Here is a 19,455-nt window from a genome sequence, read left to right on the forward strand (position 1 = left end):
TGAGCTGTTATTCTTGGGAATCTCTAAAAACAAATTCTGAAGTTTTTGCTCTGCAGCTTCAGTGCCCAAACTAGCAACTTTAATTTTCTCTAGATCTTTCAATTTTATTAGACAAGAACTCTTACTGTTTTTCCTTGCCAAGACATGCCAGGACCTTCTGGGCTCAGGGTTGGAGGGTCTCACATACAAGTTTCCAGACAGTTGTCCTGTATTCAGTTCTGTGTCTCACTTTCACCTATTGCTATAGTTGGTGTTTCCAGGTCACAAGGCTCTCAGATTCCATAAGACCGATTGGCTTCCTTCTCCATGTAGCCCTGTAGTCTCTTCCATCCAGCTTCCTCTGCCTCTGGGCCTCCTCCTGCTTTTCCTGTTTCAAGAATTTGTTTTCTACTGCTCTCCCCAACTCTCCTGTCTTCGTTGTTGGTGGTGGTCGTGGCTTATGCCTTTCTCCTTCGCTGTTATTTTAATAGAGTGCTTGGAAGGACCCGGGTGAAATGGGTGGGTCTCAGTTGGCCAAAACCTTCTAATTGTTTCATATGTTAACTCTTTCAGGTTATCAAGCCCCCAATATTATTTTAGATATTCAGCCTGGAGGCAATCATGTGATTGAGGATTCTCACAAAAAGGTATGCTATCAAGCCCCTTTAAGTTGACAGATCCCCAATTAGTGATGTGTTGTACTCAGCCTTTCAGTGGTTACAGCAGGGTTTGTGCCGGCTGCTTCAACTGTCAGGTCTATGGCTGAGACCTGAGGGGGAAGGAGGAACTCAGAGTCAATAAAGAGAAAAGGTACTTGATACAGGAGCTCTGTCAGAGAAAGTAGTTGAATCTCAGTTGTTGGGAGCCTTCTGCCTCTGTGCCAAATAAAAAGTACCTTTGCCATAAATTGCTGACTTCAGGGTTAGGTGAATGATGGATGGACAAGGAGAGACTTGAACACTGGAGTTGTACCACAAAGGCCTTCTATCTAATTTTTTAAATGTGTTTCTTTTAGATTACAGCCCAAATTAAATTCCTGTATGAGGAACTTGGACTTGACAGCACCAGTGTTTTCGAGAATCTTAAGAAATATCTAAAATTCTGAAATGCTGCATTCAGTGGAAATTGGAAACACACTGAAATATTTCATAGTCATATTTCCAGTTACATTAACAAAAGTGAGTTTTTTAAGTTAGTAAATAATTTTTAAAATTTGCTTCTCTGTCCAGATTTTGTTTTGTATACAGCTCACTTGCTTATACCGTTGTCTCCATTGATGCACACGCCCCTTAACCTAGGAAAGTAGTTTTCAAACCATGCTCTGTAGAAGGACATAGAGAAGGGCGTGAGGGAAGGATTGGTGACAGCAGAACTTTCCCCTTTCCCGCATCAGAACAGGTTTGTTTTACTCTGATTTTCTTTGAACAGTTTACAAATCAAGGTCCTGCTTCTTTGCTAGTGAACATTTTTAGATACTCTAGCAGTTAAGTCATCCTCCAGTTTCTGTACCTGCATTTTATGTAAGAAGATGATATTCCTCACATTAAAATTCATTAGATCTCTCTAAAATTCTGGAGTCCTAAGGTGCTCTGATCATCTCTTATTGATGCTAACTCAAAAAAATTACAAGTTCCTGCAAGGGATAATTTCTTTTAAACACTTTATTATTCTTGAAAAACATTTGAGAACCTATCCTAAAGCAGTTTCACTCAAGCTACAGAAATATCTAAGAATTACCGATCATAAAGTTCACCCAGCAGCATGCTGCTGTACGTGAAGTTACTGCAAATGCTTACAGTAGAACAGAATGCCAGCGTCGCCATCTCTTTCACAGAGGTGCCTAACACAAGCTGTACAGTATGTTCAATACACTGGAATAGCATGCCCGGTTGGAAACAAAACATCTATCTTGGAATGCTGTTTGGTGATGAAGGAGATTCCTCGTGTTGTATTCAAGGATGAGTCCTTCTCCTTTGTCCAGTGTAACGGCATGCGTATCAACTTCATGGCCTTTGTAGGCAAAATTGGTACTTAACCTTATCCTTACTCTTGTGGGAATATCTGAAATCATTTCCTTTAGATTTAGCGGTGATAATTCTCCAAAATTCAGAACCATGAGGAAGACTCTGTCTATGCCGTCCAGCTCTCTTGTGTACACAACAGAGTGGTTGTCATTCCTCAAGTAGCAAAACCAGCCCCTGCTGAGGAGCAGCTCATTGGCATGAAGCAGACTTAATTCTTGATATAACTTCAGTGCTGATCTGGGCTGAGTCTTTTGGACCTATTTTTTTAAAAAAGAATATTCATATAAATGTTTGATTCTAAGAGTATCAAATAAGGAATTATTTCCCCAGAAAACTTGCTTCTATTTTAACCCTTAAAACAACTACCAACTTTTAAGTATTAATAAGTAGGTAAGAATAGTTTATTTAACTACCGATAGAAACTACAAATTCAGGGTTTCACCTTGTCTGGGAGTGACTGCTGCGTGCACAGTTCTCTGCTACATCTTGGCCAGAGCTGATGTAGAGGCCAAATTTGACTCCACTAAATGTCCGTGTTTAAGTTAATGGATATTTAACTTGCCTAAAGAAAGTCCCTTTATGCTATATTTAACTGGCAGAAAAGCAGCCATCATGGCCATGGACTCCGAGCACCTCTGGTGAACTGGGGCTTCTCTGTTCTCTTCTGTAGAATAATGTGTAGGTTGGTGTAACATTAACAGATGCTAATTATGAACAGAAAATTGCAGAAATGGATGCAAAGCAAACTGCTGCCTAAAGTGAAAGTTAAAATATGCCCATTAAAGAAATTGGGGTTAATTTTAACAGCTGTATAAAATATACATAATTTAATGTACTTTTCTTGTTTTCCTTTAACATTTTAAGCATCTTGTTATATTAAATGTCATTTTAATGGCAGAATAATATTCTAATGAATAGTTATACGATACTTAATCATTCCCTTTCATTTTGACATTCAAGTTTCTAATATGCTTCCCCCATATTTGGATTATTTATTTAAGATATAAATATCAGAAAGACAATTATTATGTCAAGGAGTATGGATACTTGATACATAATGCCAAATTTGTCTTCATAAAAGCTGTTGCCAAATCAGTGATAGCATTCATTTCATTGTAGTCTTGCCAGCCATGTTGACCTCAGAGGTACTGGTGGTTGTTTGGGGCAGGTGCGTAATGTGTGGTGTTTAGTGAATATCTAATGAATGTCTGAAAAAAATGTTTATTCTGTGTTTATCAGGTACAAAGGTGTTTATGGTACATGTATATGGTATATGTATATGACTTGTCAAATTACTACTAACATTTTCTATAGCCTTAGATAATGCATGAAAAAGCATAGTTCAGTGCCACTCACATAAGAAGTGCCCAGTAAGTGTTAACTATTATTTTTGTCTACTTCATTTACCACTTTCTAGAAGTATGTTGAAGTGTCTCTCTGTAATTGTTGATTTATCAGTCTTTAATTGCATTTCTCATAGTACTTGTTTTATACATTTTGAAGGTATTGTTAGATGCATAGATTCATGATTTATAGGGGAATGTTCTTTCATCAGTTTTTGAAAATTGCCTTTGTCTCATGCTTTTCATATTGAATTCTATTTTGTCTGCTATTAAATATTTCCACACCTGCTTTTTGTAACTATATTTTTTTAAATAGAAAATTGCATGCATACAATATAAAATTCAATTATAAGAATAATATATAAATGGTTTTCTTCAACACTATCCCCTAGCTTCCCATTTTCTCTCCCAGAGATAGACGCTATAATTGTTTATATTCTTTCATTTTATGTTTCATATGAAATACATTCTGTGCCTATGCAGACATAGGTAGACATACTTTTCCCTTGTTTACACAAATAGTGGCATGTTACCATTCTGTACGCTGTTTTTTTAATTATTTAGTACATATTAGAGGTGGTCTCTTATCAATGCACAGAGAACTCCCTCATTCTTTTTCACAGCTGCATACTTGTCTCTTGTATAGATTAACCATAATTGATTCAACTGGCTTTCTATTGACAAAATATATAAATCATTTCCAGAGTCTTCTGCTATTAAGAACAGTGCTCCACAATCCCACTACTGGGCATATACCCTGAGAAAACCATAATTCAAAAAGAGTCATGTAAAAAAAAAAAAAAAAAAGAGTCATGTACCACAATGTTCATTGCAGCTCTATTTACAATAGCCAGGACATGGAAGCAACCTATGTGTCCATTGACAGCTGAATGGATAAAGATGTGGCACATACATACAATGGAATATTACTCAGCCATAAAAAGAAACGAAATGGAGTTATTTGTACTGAGGTGGATGGACCTAGAGACTGTCATACACAGTGAAGTAAGTCAGAAAGAAAAATAAATACCATATGCTAACACATATATATGGAATCTAAAAAAATAAAAAATGGTTCTGAAGAACCTAGGGGCAGGACAGGAATAAAGATGCAGACGTAGAGAATGGACTTGAGGACACAGGGAGGGGGAAGGGTAAGCTGGTAAGAAGTGAGAGATTGGCATGGACTTATATATACTACCAAATGTAAAATAGGTAGCTAGTGGGAAGCAGCCGCATAGCACAGGGAGATCAGCTCGGTGCTTTGTGACCACCTAGAGGGGTGGGATAGGGAGGGTGGGAGGAAGACGTAAGAGGGAGGAGATATGAGGATATATGTATATGTATAACTGATTCACTTTGTTATAAAGCAGAAACTAACACACCACTGTAAAGCAATTATACTCCAATAAAGATGTTAAAAAAAAATACCAATTGGATAGGTTAAAAATGTTATATAAATTTATATTTCTTTTAAAAAAACAGTGCTGCAGTAGAGATCCTTGAATTTTCCACATGTGCAAGTATTCCTAGATACAGATATCTAGGAATGAAATTACTAAATTAAAGGGTATGGTGCATTTTTTTGTTTTGAAAGCTACAGCCAGGTGGCAAGGTTTGTTTTTGTTAGCATTTGCCTGTAATATCTTTATTTTAATTCTTTCTCTGTCCTTTTGTTTTAGCTATATCTCTTATGTCAGATTTTCTTTGTTTTCTAATCTAAGAGTTTATATCTTTTAATAGGTGAATTTAACCCAGTCATATCTGTGATTACCATATGTTTAGACATAATCCTGTAGCCTTATTTTTTATTTTAGTTGTACTAATGTTTTATTTTAGTTGTACTAATGTTTTATTTTCTTCCTTTTTAGCTTTTTATTGGATCAATTGGTTTTCTTTATGTAATTTTTTTCCTTCCAGTATCGTTCAAAAATTACACATTTGTGTCTTTTCTTCTGATGGTTACCCTTAAAACTGTAATAACCATTTAAAACATATTTTTTTCAACATACAGAGCAGTGCTGTCCAGTAGAACTTCCTGCAGTGCCAAAAGTTCTGTTTCTGTGCTGTACAATATGGTAGCCACTAGCTACTGAGCACTTGAAATGTTGCTAGTGTGAAACAGGAACTGACGTTTTAATTCTGTTTTAGTAGTCACAGTGGTTAGTGGCTACTGGACAGCTCAAATCTAGAGTGAGTTACTGTTTCCATCCTTGTAAAGTGCGTTAGCCTGTGCACATGTGCCTTTGCTCACTCAAACACACACACACACCCTCCCTGCTACCACTTCCCAAATAGAAAGAAATCACTAAGATTTTTACTCCAGAATGCCTTATTTTACATTATGTATCAAAAATTATTCATCCTTAAGTTTTGTTGGTTCCTTTCCTCACTATGTTTTATACATCATGTCCACCTTTTAGATTCCTTTTTGGTTTTGTTGGAGTCCCCAATTTCTCTTTCAGAAACTGGCTATATATGGTAAAATTTGGGTCCTTGCTTTTCCATCTCTGTTTTGCTCCTGAATGCTAGTTTGAATGGATATAGGATTCTTTGTTTAGAATCAAGTTTCCATTACAACTTTGAAGGTAAAGTTCTAATGTGTTTTAGTATCGAGTTGAGAAGTCTGATGACAGTCCAATTTTCAGTCCTTTTCTCAGGCAATCTACTTCCGAGTTTGGTTTCTTTCTGTATATTTTTAGGTTTTCTCTTTATTAGTCTCTGTTCTTTTCTAGAACTTGTTTTTTGTTATATGTTGGAATTTCTAGATTTATTCTCCACATATCAAAAATTTTCTCTTTATACTGTTAACTTCTTTGCCTTTTTGTTTTCCATTTCCCTTGGAATATCAATGTCTTTTGTTACATGCAATGCAAATGAAAAGCCCTTTATTATTGCTATCAATTTACTATGGTGTTTCGTATTTTGATCGTGTATTAAAATATAATCATGTTGTGTTCTAAAAAGAAAAAACTTCTTTGTCTTTTTACAGTACACTTTGGGGTAAACCCTTGAGTCAGTTTTCCAGCACACTAATTAGAACTTCTATTTTATTGTTTATTTTGACAATATTTTCATATTTCTAAGATACCTAATCACTTCTTTAAAAGAGTGTCAAGGGCTACATAAAACAATAGTCTCTCAGGGAGGGAGCAGTTTTACTAATAATGAAGTCTTATGTTACATTTTCTTCGCTTTCTACAGTGTTTTGTTAGGAGTGGTGTTTCTCTTTCATGGCCTTAATTTTTCTCAGATGTAGTGTGATTTTTGGTGATTCATTTACTTTTGTATTTGATACTCCTTGTTTGCCTGTCTTCAGTTGCCTGCCTCTACTAACTGTGAGAAGCCAACTTGGAGGTAGGTCTGGTTTGTCTTTGGGGTATAGGGGTTCTTTTCCTGTTTAATGGTGACCAGCTACCTAGGGTCCTACCCTCCTCTTAAGGCCTCTGTGAACTGAGGAGTAAAAACTCTTACTTTGGAGATCATTCCTCAGTGAATCATCCCAGGGAATTAGGTTTTCTTCTCCGTTTCTTTCTTCGACTATGCTTGTAGAAGTTTAACACTATTTCAAGCTTTGCTCTACTCATTCATTCAACACGAGTATGATCACCAAACAGGCCCTGAGTTTTTTCCTCAGGCAAATTCTGGGGCAGCCAATTGCAGCGGTGGATGAATTCCTGCAGTGCTCTTACCTGTACCTGTCAGTGCTGTTTTCTCCTGTGTATTTTAGATTATGGTTTCTATGCTCTTGTTTCTTTGTAATCTTAATTTTACTTTCTATCTTCTAGAAAGTACCTAAATTCTCACCTTGTTCTAGAGCTATTATGGAGGTGTTTTATTAAAATGGCATTGCCTGGGACTTCCGGTTATTTGATTATGGTTTAGCATCCCTCCAAGCATTACTCATGATCATTTTAACGACTTGACTGATCTGACCATTATTTTAATTTGCATTTACATTTTTCCATCTTTGCTGCTGTACTTTTTTATGTAGGATTTCTTACATATTGGATTCAAATTGGCCTATGGGAATATTTTGGACATTTGGACGTAATGAAAATCAGTAAGTGCACTTAATCCAAAACACAAATGTTAACATACATTTTTTGTGTTTCAAGGACCTATGACCATATAAAACAAAGTTATCCCTGGGGTGCTTGGATCAGGGAGATGTGGGAACCAGGAGGGTTTGCCTGAAGTTCCGTATCAGAATAATCTGGGGATTGTTTTCAAAATACTTAGTAGATGCTATAAAACTTGTATCCTCATGTGATGCCAGTAATTTCTCTCCCCATTAAGTAGTTCAGATTGTGTTTTCCACTGAAAACACCCGAAACTCACCTGAAGCCATTTCACATTTTTCTGGTCTAAGGAAATGTGTTTAGCACTTTGCTGGAATTAATGCATTCCTGTTTAAGAAATTTGTTTGCTGAACTTGGCTAAGTTGATCACCATGAGAACAGAAAATAGTATAGGCAAAAGCTGAAGGGTATGCTTTTCCAGAACAGCTACTTTTAGGGATTATTCATGCTTCAGTTTCTGTAGGTAAACAGCCTTGCTCTCAAGAATCTTACCCTCGATTGATTGATTGATTGATCTTCTACTTTCTTTCCTTCCTTTGGAGGGGTGGAATGGAGAAATGATAGCAGGCTTGCTAGAAGCCCTCCATAAAATGTTCTTAATATTTCATAGCTCAAAGTCATTCCAATGAAGAGTTGTGTATTCTGTATGATACTTCAGATGGTACACTTCTGCACCAGCTTGTATTTCCACAAAAACATGATTTACAAACTCCTTAAAAATGAAAACTGCAAAAGAAGTCTATGTGATTGATTTAAAGAGCATCAGTTAAGGTTTTAGACAACTCAAGGTGAGTGTATGTTGTCAGCAACATGAACTAATCTCCTGTTCTGGAGTTAGCATGAAATTTTCATTGATACTTACATCAACATTCACAGTGTGGTAATCTGAACTGGTGGGTAACCAGGTGTGATTGCCTTCAGAAAAACCAGCATTTGAGCTATTGTCCCACTGCATTGGTGACTTTGAGAGAAGAGTATCCTATGTCAAAAGACCATAAAGAAAAAAAACAGTGGTCTGGTTATTAAAAGAAATGTAATTTGGCCATGATTTACTTCAGAAGTATTTAATTCCCTATATTTCTCAGCTAGTACTCAAATTCATTAGCATTCATAACGAAAAGGCCTTAATATTCAGTACATAAACCAGTTTTACACTTTCAATTGGAAAATAGTTAATGATATCTTGAGTGTAAATAAACTACTAACAACATTGATACATGCTTGGAATCTTTGCTGCTTTTCCCTAAAAATGAGTGATGTAGGATTTCAAAATGTGCCATTTACAAACTCATTATAATGTGATACAGTGATCGGTGAATTCAGGCATGCAGCCATGTACAGGTGAGCCTAGACTGTATCCTTTTTAGCCTGGTTATCGCATGAGTGCACACACAAATTTAGGAGCTTAAATAGAAAAGGTTTCATTGTGACTAAATGTTAGGGAAATTGGATCTCACCATTGAAAGCTAACCATACAAATTATAGCTTCAAGGTCTTTCATCTGCCCAGCAACACAATTGTGAGATCCATAGCCTCAAACAAAAACCAAAATTTAAACTTCTCAGGCCTAAGGCTGTCCATTACATTTGTTAGCACAAGGATTCTTCCTTTTATGTTATGGCCAAGCGAGATCTAGCAATACAGACAAGCACTATAATAAATGTTCTTAACTCCGTGTTTCAGGTAGAGGGCATTCGAAACTCAAAACGTGGCTTCTTAAATTTTAGTGCACCTGAGAATCAGCTGGAAAACATCTTTGAAATGCAGATCCTGGGCTCTACACAAGAAATTCAGTTGTGTGGCTCAGCAAGCAGCATTTTTAACAAGCTCCCCAATCAAGAAAGCTGGAAATTTCTCACTGCCTAACAAACAGTGAGAAACAAAAGCTAAGTAATCATGATTTTCAGCAGCAGAATAGAAATAGTAAATTTTCTGATTTGGCAAAAAATGAGGATTTGGTGTGGTGCATGGTTAAGTTATATTAACTTACAACATCATAGGTTTCATTGAGATTTGTGGCTAAAATATTTCTCATTCCTATTTCTTCCCCGTAGTAAGTTATGGGAGTTCCAGGCAGTGTGAACACAAGCATGTTCATGATGTTGACATATTGTTTCCCCAGACGAGAAGTCAGCCGGTCATTGTCTGGTCCGCCAGTCTGAAAGGCAGATACTTTATTTTAAGAGCACAGCTCTATACAGAGTTTGCTGAAAGATTTACCCTATTTCACAAAAAGTCCACCAGGCAGAAAAACATGGTTAACCATGGGTACCTTCGTATCAGCAAGCCTGCAATTGAGTCCTAACCAGTTCCTTGCTGTACAATTGACCATCTGACTGACTTGGCCATTATGATCAACAAAATGGTGATAACAGCTTACTTCACATTCATATTGCAAATAAGATGAAATGTATGAGGGTACATACTAATATTTTTGCACATTTGGATAAGAGAATATTGACAGGAAAGGAAACAAGTGTTTCCTCCAAGGAGGGAACAGGTGGAGGGGACCGGGGTGAGAGAAAGACTTCTGATCTGTCCCTTTGTGTGTGTGTGATTTTTGAACTATTCAAAAAATTTTTAAGTTAAAAGGTAAATCAACTTTTACAAATATATTTACAGTCTAAGAAGAAATTTTGTACAGGACTTTGTATTTTTAAATATATTTCTTTGTTAAATGTTCTGATTACATATTTTAACATCTAGTCCTTATTTAAGAGTTTATTTAAATCACCTAACCTTTCCATTTTACAAATGATGAAACAAGCTCTGAGAGACTGCATCATTTATTCAGGTTAAGGTCATGAGGCAGAACCAGCCTTTGAACTTGAGTCTGAGAATATGAACTTGGTTGTTAGAATTCAGGAAAAAGGGAGCTTGCTTTTTTATTCTTTAGATTTACTAAAACTGTCTTTACAATTATCTTTTTATAGACCATTGTATTTTTCTATTTTTATGGCCAGAAAATTAGGTCAAACTTTTCCACCGTTTATTCTTTTCATTATCTCAAAAGCATCTGACAAGAAACCCTGTGATTTCTCAAGTCTTCTGAACCTAGATCACTTGTCTTTCTCAGAACTGAAATCAAGATTAGCATTGGACAGAGATCAGGGCCTCTCACAGGCTGAGATCCAGTTGCCTATGATATGAGACTTTGAGTATATGAAAAAACGTGCTACAACTACATTATAAAATTTGTATAGAGAGGGGGTACTTCTGGAATAGTGGAGTAAGGACCTCCAAAAATCTCTAGCATGAAAGCAAGGAGAATGCTGGCAAAAACTGTAAAAATCCACTTTTTCAGAACTTGGAAATGAAAGGCTTACAACAATACAAGGAGTGTTCAAGAAAAACAGCTGGATCTCAGAAGAGCAAGCTTTGTATCATTTTAACTGGCCATAATCTCATGCCCGTCCCCTCACATTCAAGATAGCCTTGAAAACCAACAGAAAATGTAAAACCCAGCAGCCTAGTAGCCACTGGAGGACCAAAATAGGTTTTGAGTTCATCAAAAGCTCCATCTCTAGAGAACTGGCACTGTTCGACCTTTCTAGCAGCTCACTTTTGGTTGGGTTTTTTCTTTATCTGATCTGACTCAAAGCTAACTGTGCAGATTGTCTTATCCCCAAGGCATTTGCCAAAAACAGTCAGCAGCAATTGATTATCAATACTTGCCTGAGGTGGTGTTACCAACCTGGGCTAAACAGAGACTGACCAAAAAACTTTAAAGTTAGGAATAAGATGACCGTAAAGGGCTTTGAAAGGCTCTGACATTTTCCTGGAATCTAGAAGCCTACACACATGCACAGGGCTGCACAGGTAGCCAGGGAAGCCCCAAGAATCTAATCTCTCCCCTCTGGCTAACCCTGAAACTCACTCAAGCAGAAAGGAAAGACAGGCAGAGCTGTAAGCTGCCTGCCAAAGTGTTGAAAGCATGCCCACCCCACACACAGCCCTCAGCAAAGGCTGGGAGACTTACAGGTTCAAGGCATCTAAGGAATCTTAACAATCACTAGCTGACCAAGCAGAGACTTCAGTGGTCACACACAACAAGTAACACAGATATTACAGAATTAATCCAAGAAAGTCACTGAAGAAACAAAACACTGGAGAGGGGAGAATGTGATTTCCAAAATTTCTATACTTACTATTTAAAATATCCAGTGTTCAACAACAACAAAAAAGAATACAAGACATGCAGAGAACTAGGAAAGTATGGCCCATACAGAGGGGGGAAAAGCATCAACAGAAAACTTGGCTGAGGAAACCCAAACATTGGACTTAGTGGACAATGACTTTAAATCAGCTCTTATACGCGTGTTCAAAAACCTAAACAACATCTACAGGATTCTTTAAAAGTATGCGAACAATGCCTTATCAAATAGATACTGTCAATAAAGAGAAATTATGAAAAAAATTACAGTTGAAAAATACAATAAAGGAAGTGAAAAATTCCCTAGACGGGCTGGACAGATTTGAACTGGCCAAGGACTCAGCAAATGAGACAGACCAGTTGAAATTATCTAGTCTCAGAACCAGAAGGAAAAGAATGAAGAATGACAAGAACCTGGTCAGGAGCTGGGATGCATCTGGCTCACTAAATCACAAAATGAAGGAAAGGTGAAGGTCACTTAGAGACAAATGTGCCCCTTGTTTCAGAGGACTATTCAGCAAGCACACCAGCACCGTATGCTGAGCTGCGCCTAAGGACTTACCATCCAATTAGGCCATTTTCCTTCTGGCATGTTTTCCATCCAGGATGTGATAACTTCAAACACACTGTTCCCAGAAGGCATGTTTAGTTTACCGAGGTAACTGTTGAAGGGAAAATCTGCTTCTTGGATAAAAGGCAGACCGTAGTACATCATGGTCTTGGCAATGTTCTCTCCATGGGCTTCAGTCCCCATGAACCTGTAAGAGTTGGCAGTGCAGTGACATCAGGGCCTGTCAGGAGACTGGGAAAGTGCTTTGCAGCTGCTGTGTCTCATGGACAGGATGTCGGGAGGTGAATGCATACTGTTAACAGTATTGGCTAGGGCTCACTAGGAAGCAGAATCAAGCCAGATGACTAAGAAATGGCACACTGGGTCACCTGGCAGTTTCTCATATTAAACCCAAAGACTAGCTTAATACTAAGCCATGTCTAAAAGAAACATGTTTGGATCTCAGTCAATACTGTTCTTTTCCTTCTAACTCTGAATGAAACTCAGTAACTTGCAGGAAGACTTTATTTAGCAATTCTCATCACTCCACTTAGAATGTACAGTATATGTCTGCATATAAGGTAAGAGGGGTTCCCCCAAATTCCCCTTGTACTGGAATCCCTATAAAGTCTCACTTTATTATTGGGGTGCACTCTCAGTTGTTGAAAACCAAACACTCTTCAGGGAAGACATATTAGCCTGAAATGACTCACATCAATGCTGGTTTTAGCTGTTTGAGACATTACATTAATGGATAAGTTACATAGTATCTGGAGCTCGCGTGTTTCAGTTCCAGTCCCATCTCTGCGGCCACTACCTATGTGACCATTACCTGCATGCTCAGAGTCTCAGTCTCCTCATCTGTAAAGTGGGAATAGTGATCAGAGGACCTACTTTAAGGAGAAGAAATTTCTTGAACTCCTTTTCCACTGATTCTATTGGGTAATCTATATAAACACAATAAGAGTTAAATTCATTGAGTGTTTATTATGTGCCGGGCATTGTTTTAAGTGCTTCACAGACATTATCTCATGTAATCTCACAACAACCTTATGGGGGTGTCATCATCACTTTTTAATTGTTGAGAAAACTGAGACATGTTAACTAACCTAACAGCTAACAGTTTAGTTGGAACATTTGCATGCTAACAGGTCAAATAATGATAAAAAATAGTAATGGTTAATGACTAACCTTTGGATAATATATTATCTTTTAATTAATCTTCACAAAATTCCTGTGAATAAGTACTGTGGGATTTGCTTCATTTTCCAAAAGAGGAAACAAAATCAACAAAGTTAAGGAACGTGAGAGACTATACCATATATATACCATATATATATATGTCTGAGCATAACTGAGTTATGATACATTGTAATTATGCGGTTTATTAAATTATAACTGAATCTCTTAAGAATGCTTGGTTGTGAGGGATAAAGTGCAGATCACACACTGCACCCGTGGTTACCTGTATCTCCCAGGCTCCCTGCTGTACTGGTCCATTGTCTGCCGGAAGCTGCGGACAATGTCGTGCATTCCCACCTGTGTGGTGGTGAAGTCATGGTACAGCTCCGAGTAGTGAGTGACTGTGTCCTTTGAAAACAGGACAGCATGGTTACCATCATGTCAAATGTCAAATGCCCATAGCTGGCCTCATGTGAATACGGACTGTCTCTTCAAAGGGCTCAAGCTGAGACACACATGCTCAAAGATGGTCATAGGACTTATGCTGCTCAAGGGAATTTGTGGATGGAAAAGAACATTAGAAACTATTAGTGTTTCATTTTGTGTATAAATTATTAACTAAAATCTAGTAAACAAGTTAAATTTTACCAAACACCTAAATACTGATTACAAATGTATTTAATAAAATCCTCCTAAACATTTTATTGTCCCAAATACACCAGACATTTTTAAAGGCAAACAAAACATTATCTTAATTATAGAGTGTATTATTACATTATCTGCTTACAAAAGTATTAATATCATGCATTTAAATTTGTTTCTTTACCATTTTTGTCCTTTATTCTTACCGTTATACTTTTCCAGGGTTTTAGTAATTTTTTGTGATACTCATTCTCTGCCTTCCTAGGGTTACAGTAATCTTCTGGAATCAAAGTAAAAGATTATGTCTAATACAGGCTCAGTTTGTAAGTCCTGGGTTAGGACGTGGACAGGCTAGAGAGTCCATGAGTTGCTATCCATTCAGTGGACCCCTTTTTTATAAGTGATTTTCCCTTGCTAGATCAAGGGAAGTTTTTTGAAATCTTAGATGTCTTCCGGAAATTACATGTTATTTAAGTTTTTCTTGGGTAGCACACAAAACCCATTGTTCTGATCATTTGTCTTGACTGGAAACATATGCCTGTCTTAGGACATCTGATTATAATTAGCAAGGTTATTTTGAGATTTCTTCTCCTCCAAGGATAAGTGCTTCTCTTTGGGACAACTGGCTAATACACAACCTTTTTTCCCCTTCATTTTTCCTTTCTACTGGAAATCATGTGCAACAACAACAAAAAAAGCTTAATCATAAACTTTGGTTCATGACATGGTCTCATAATTAGCCCATGCATGGCCAGCTTCCCTTTGTTACTCAGACAGGACTATCAAGCTGGTGACCATATGAATTTAATTTTACTTTCTAAAAAGGGCATCATGCTATATATAATAATTTTAGATTTTTTTGCTGCACATTATATCACTAAGATTGACCCATATTGCTGTGTCACTATAATTCATTTATTTTGACATTTCATTGTGTAAATGTATAAATCCGTTATTTTGGAATGCATTTTAGGACTACTGTCTACTTGGCCATTGAAAACAGAGAGACTGTAGAATGGTGGTCAACTAGAGGAGTGAGGGGGGCATGGGATTATTACTCTCTCACGTGTGACATGGGAGGAAGGTTAAGAACCACTGGTGGAAGCACAAAGAGCCCAAATTCTGCAGCAGGCTTGGGTGGAATTCTGTTTATCACCTCTGTCACCCTGATAAATTAATTTCTCTAAGATTTGCTAAATGGGGATCATGAAACGTCACAAGATGTTGAGAGAGTTAAATGGATACAACAAATAGCATACAACTGACACTCAGCAAGTGTTGGTTCCCTTCCCTTCTACCTGTGTGTCCTTTAATGACTACAAAAGCACTTGGGGAATTTAGGCCGCCTACCCTGAGCTTGAGTGATTGACAAAATCACAGTGAGTAAGTTATGGCCTCCGGTGGAGTCCACACTGTCCATGCCCTCCAGAAACCTCGCCTTCGAGGGACTCCTATAGGGATCACTCAGGAGGAAGCAGTGGAAGGAAATATCTGGTCACATGCATTTGAAACTCCTCTGTATTTTCTAAAGAAAATGATTCAAAACACTTCCCTCTGGTAAGTGGTGTCTCAGGCTAAAAAAGACAACACTCTGATGACATTTTCAGAAAAAATATATACATATATAACATTTTTAAATAAATATATGTTTACTTAAAAATATATTTTTAAAACATATATACGTATATGTTTAAAACTTTACCGGGATTTGGTTCTTATTCACTTGGGCCTCGTCTCTCAGATGCTTTGCTTCTAGAAGAAATTGAACAGCATCGAAGCTAAAGCCATCGACACCCTTTGAGAGCCAAAACTGTATAATTTCCTAAACATGAAGAAGCGAAACACTTGGTTACGTTAACCACACATTGTTGTCATAAGGTTTAATAAAGGCCTTGTCTGTTAATGACGTCCATCATAAAACAGTCACCTCCACATATAAAACAAGCACAGCACTCGTGTTCTTACCTATTTAGCACCACAGTGTCTGAGCATAATGAACTTTGAATAACTGCATTTACGGGCTCCCGTTCTTCTCTCATATTTGAATTCAGAATGTTACATTTGTAATTGATGCTATGAGCATGTTCCCAAAGTTTAAAGAATCCACTCAGAATGAAAGATGGGACTCAGGAGAAACTGGGAATGTAGTTCATCTGCCCCATGCCCAGTTCCTTCAAGGTCACTCCGAACAGAGAAAATCACCAATTAAGCGCCCAATCATGAAGGGCTCTTCCACCAGACTGGGAGATTCTGGAGGGAAAGAACTGCAGCTTTTATTTCTGCTTCCCTTGCCACTGACCCAGCAACTGTTATTTAGTGAACCAGTCGTGGAATGAAAGAATGAGGTATCAAGCCTGAATGAGTCAAACATGGTGTGATACTGTTGGGACACCAAAGAAGTACAGCATGTTCCCTGGCTTTGAGGCATCTACAGAGTAGTTGGGGACACATGAGACATGAGAGGGTTACCTAACACAAGGCAGGACACGGTTCAAAATCATGGGAGGAGATTACTCTGCATGACTATTGGACCTCTGAGAAGATCAAATTTAATATGGGTGGGCACAGCCAAGCAAGGAAAAGCTAGAGCTTGAACTTGGCTGGTGGGATGTGATCAGGAAGTGACTCTAGAAGAACATTCTGGACTGTTTGGGGTACAGCATGAGTCAAGCATGGAGGCAGAGGATGACTTGGCCTGTATTGGGGCAGTTAGGAGGACCAGGTGACCTTGAAAAGCAGAGGGCCTAGTCTCAGCTCCCCTCGCATGCCAACCCCTCCCAGCTGGGCCTACTCCTGCATCCACCAAAAGCCACCCTCCTGCAAAGGGACAGTGGCTCTCCCTGCTCTCCTTTCAGCTCAATCCTTGCTGAAAGGAAGGTTTTATAGGAATGTGTATATCACATTAGAGCAGAACCACCTGTAATTTAAAGTAGTGGAGTGAAGAAGCCAATTCTCACCTAGTGAGGGGAACAGAGCTATAGATCCCAAATAAGGACTGTTCCCAGAATCACTTGCTTGATTCAAAGTATGTTTCTTGTATCTACATGTGCATATGGAGCCTGGAGTGCTGCCGTTCAAGGCTCCCAAAAGTTTCTCTTTTTTAAAAAATATTTATTATTTATTTGGTTGCACTGGGTCTCAGTTGCCACAGGTGGGCTCCTTAGTTGTGGCTCACAGGCTCCTTAGTTGTGGCATGTGAACTCTTAGTCGCGGCATGCATGTAGGATCTAGTTCCCTGACCAGGGATCGAACCCAGCCCCCTGCATTGGGAGTGCAGAGTCTTATCCAGTGCACCCCCAGAGAAGTCCCAAGGCTCCCAAAGGTTTCTACAGGCTGAACGCAAGGCTGATGTCAGCCTCTTCAAGGTGAGATTTTGAATGGCAAAGCTTGAACAACTTTCTCAAATATAAGAGCAGGCTCTGCTGCTGACAATCCTCATCTTGACCCCAGTTGACCCAAATACCCTTAAGCTGGCCTTACCCAGTGGAATTTTTCTTTGGGGCACAAAACCCACAAATTTATTCTTATCTAGCATCCTTCTTCACAAATTCATTCATTCATTCAATAAGTATTTGGGTTCCAACTAGGGACCAGGCACTTAGCTAATAAGCCTTGGTACTAGAACCATGAGCAAAATACAACACAACATAAACACAGTCCTAGGTCTCACGGATTTTTTTAGAATCCTTAGCTGGACAAATATTAATGCAAAAATATTTAAATCACAGACACGATGAAACTTTGAAGGAAAGGAGCTTTGGTTACACAAAGCTTACACAAGGGGGTGAAAGAGCAGGATTTGCCAGGGAGGTCAGCGCAGCAGGATGGCGGGAAGGGAAGGCAGTTGGTTAGAGATTCAGCTGGAGAAGTCACCAGATATGAAGGCGCCTCATTTGTAGAACAGGATCTGCAGAATTGCCTCATTTGTAGTGGGCTCTAAGGGCCCAATTGGCGTGAAGCTAACGAAGCTGAAGCTTCAGGACCCTTCACTGCATGGGCTCCTACCCACATTCGCTTTTCATTCTAAATGAGCACTCATTCTTCTGTACCTAATTTTATACTCTTTTTTTCTTTTTCATTTCAAAAAGTCCCCCAATTCTTACAAGCTTCAGATCCCACGCAAACCGGGTCCACCCCCAGGTGGCGCTGTTCTCTACAAGCGGGAACACTGGAAGGGGCTCTAGGTGGGGGTGGGGCACAAATAACTGTAATCCATCCAAGCAGCCTCTGAAAAAATGTGGGAAAACATTAAACACCATGCTGCTGTAAACATTAAGCTTTTGATCACTGATTTCCTAAAATAAAGCTACTCATTTTCTTCATGGGGTCCTCATTCACTTTGGGGATCTCAGCATTGCTAACTATTAACCCAACATTAAAGAATGAGGAACGTGTACGCCAGCGTAGGCACACGGCCCCGGCAGGGATGTTCACTGTAGTCCAGGAAGAGATGTTATTATCATTGTTTGGTGAAACAAAACAGCAAAAGTTGGATGCTTGTTTTTGAGAGTCATTTTAAACGCTGAGGTTTTCACCCAGATAATCCACAATTTGCTCTTGAAAAAGATTTGCTTCGTGCTGTTTATTCTCAACCAGGTGAAAAAAGACAGCTCCAGATTTTAATGGTTAACCCTCTCTTTATGCCAATTAAGCTCCCCCAGGGGCCAGATGCGGAAATGGGCAAGGAGCCTGGTTCCGCCAGGTCTGGGTGACCCATGTAGGGACAACAGGACTCTGGGGACAGTACACTGTGTTCCCGATTTCTGACTAACTCCCATGACATCACACAGTCCTGTTCCACCAGGCACATTTTCATTCTTTTCTCCTGAAACAACTTGCTGCTCTGAGTGAAAAAGGAATCAGTTCAGCATTACACCAAGTCCCCTACATATGAACCTTCAAGTTGCGAACTTTCAAAGATGCGAACGTGCGTTCGCATGTACAATCACGTAAGTTAGTTCATGCGTCTGGCACACATTGTCACGTGCATGCCTCCTCTACACGTGGTTGTGCTTTTGTGTACCTTACTGTACAGTACTGTATAGAGTACAGTAGTACAGTATCCTTACTGGAGATACGGGAAGAGGATGAGAGCTGCTACCCAGACATCACTGGATCGTTTTTTCAAGAGGGTAGATAGAACTGAATCCAGCAAAGAACCAGAACCAATGCCATCAACATCAGGCGTGAGTGAAATTGCAGCTTCAGCTCTAACATCTGCCACCCCCTCTCCCTCTTCCAGTCAGTAACTCTTCTTGCCTGTTCACTCCACGCCAGCCTCTGTATGCCAGCTGTTGTACTGTACTGCTGTACTTTTCAAGGTACTGCATTGTAAGATTTAAAATGTTTTCTTTATTTTTTGTGTTTGTTTTTTATGTATTATTTGTGTAAAAAGTATTATAAATCTATTCCAGTACAGTATTATATAACTGATTGTATTAGTTGGGTACCTAAGCTAATTTTGTTGGACTTAACAAACAAATTGGACTTATGAACGCGC

At 38.6% G+C, this 19,455-nt stretch overlaps 2 protein-coding genes across 14 annotated transcripts in view; one reads left to right on the forward strand and one right to left on the reverse strand.

The window, feature by feature from the left end:
* The window catches only part of PREPL (prolyl endopeptidase like), a 54,902-nt gene extending 53,182 nt beyond the window's left edge, over positions 1-1,720 (forward strand). For all 4 annotated transcript variants that reach the window (XM_027113223.1, XM_027113224.1, XM_027113225.1 and 1 more), the window contains 2 exons: positions 553-626; positions 995-1,720. In XM_027113223.1, coding sequence (XP_026969024.1) covers positions 553-626; positions 995-1,084 — 164 coding nt within the window. In that variant the 3' untranslated portion in view covers positions 1,085-1,720. The remainder of the gene's footprint in view (positions 1-552; positions 627-994) is intronic.
* Positions 1,626-19,455, reverse strand: part of SLC3A1 (solute carrier family 3 member 1) — a 51,375-nt gene continuing 33,545 nt past the window's right edge. For 8 of the 10 annotated variants that reach the window (XM_027113233.1, XM_027113232.1, XM_027113231.1 and 5 more), the window contains 6 exons: positions 15,658-15,777; positions 13,597-13,721; positions 12,144-12,339; positions 9,419-9,586; positions 8,291-8,407; positions 1,629-2,260 (listed from right to left, as the gene is read on the reverse strand). In XM_027113233.1, coding sequence (XP_026969034.1) covers positions 1,820-2,260; positions 8,291-8,407; positions 9,419-9,586; positions 12,144-12,339; positions 13,597-13,721; positions 15,658-15,777 — 1,167 coding nt within the window. In that variant the 3' untranslated portion in view covers positions 1,629-1,819. Of the gene's footprint in view, positions 2,261-8,290; positions 8,408-9,418; positions 9,587-12,143; positions 12,340-13,596; positions 13,722-15,657; positions 15,778-19,455 lie in introns of all 10 variants that reach the window. The other 2 variants (XM_027113235.1, XM_027113237.1) reach the window with 2 other exon arrangements.

Source organism: Aethalodelphis obliquidens, unplaced genomic scaffold, assembly GCF_003676395.1.
Source record: "Aethalodelphis obliquidens isolate GAN/ISIS:26980383/991018 unplaced genomic scaffold, ASM367639v1 scaffold12, whole genome shotgun sequence".
NCBI lineage: Eukaryota > Metazoa > Chordata > Mammalia > Artiodactyla > Delphinidae > Aethalodelphis > Aethalodelphis obliquidens.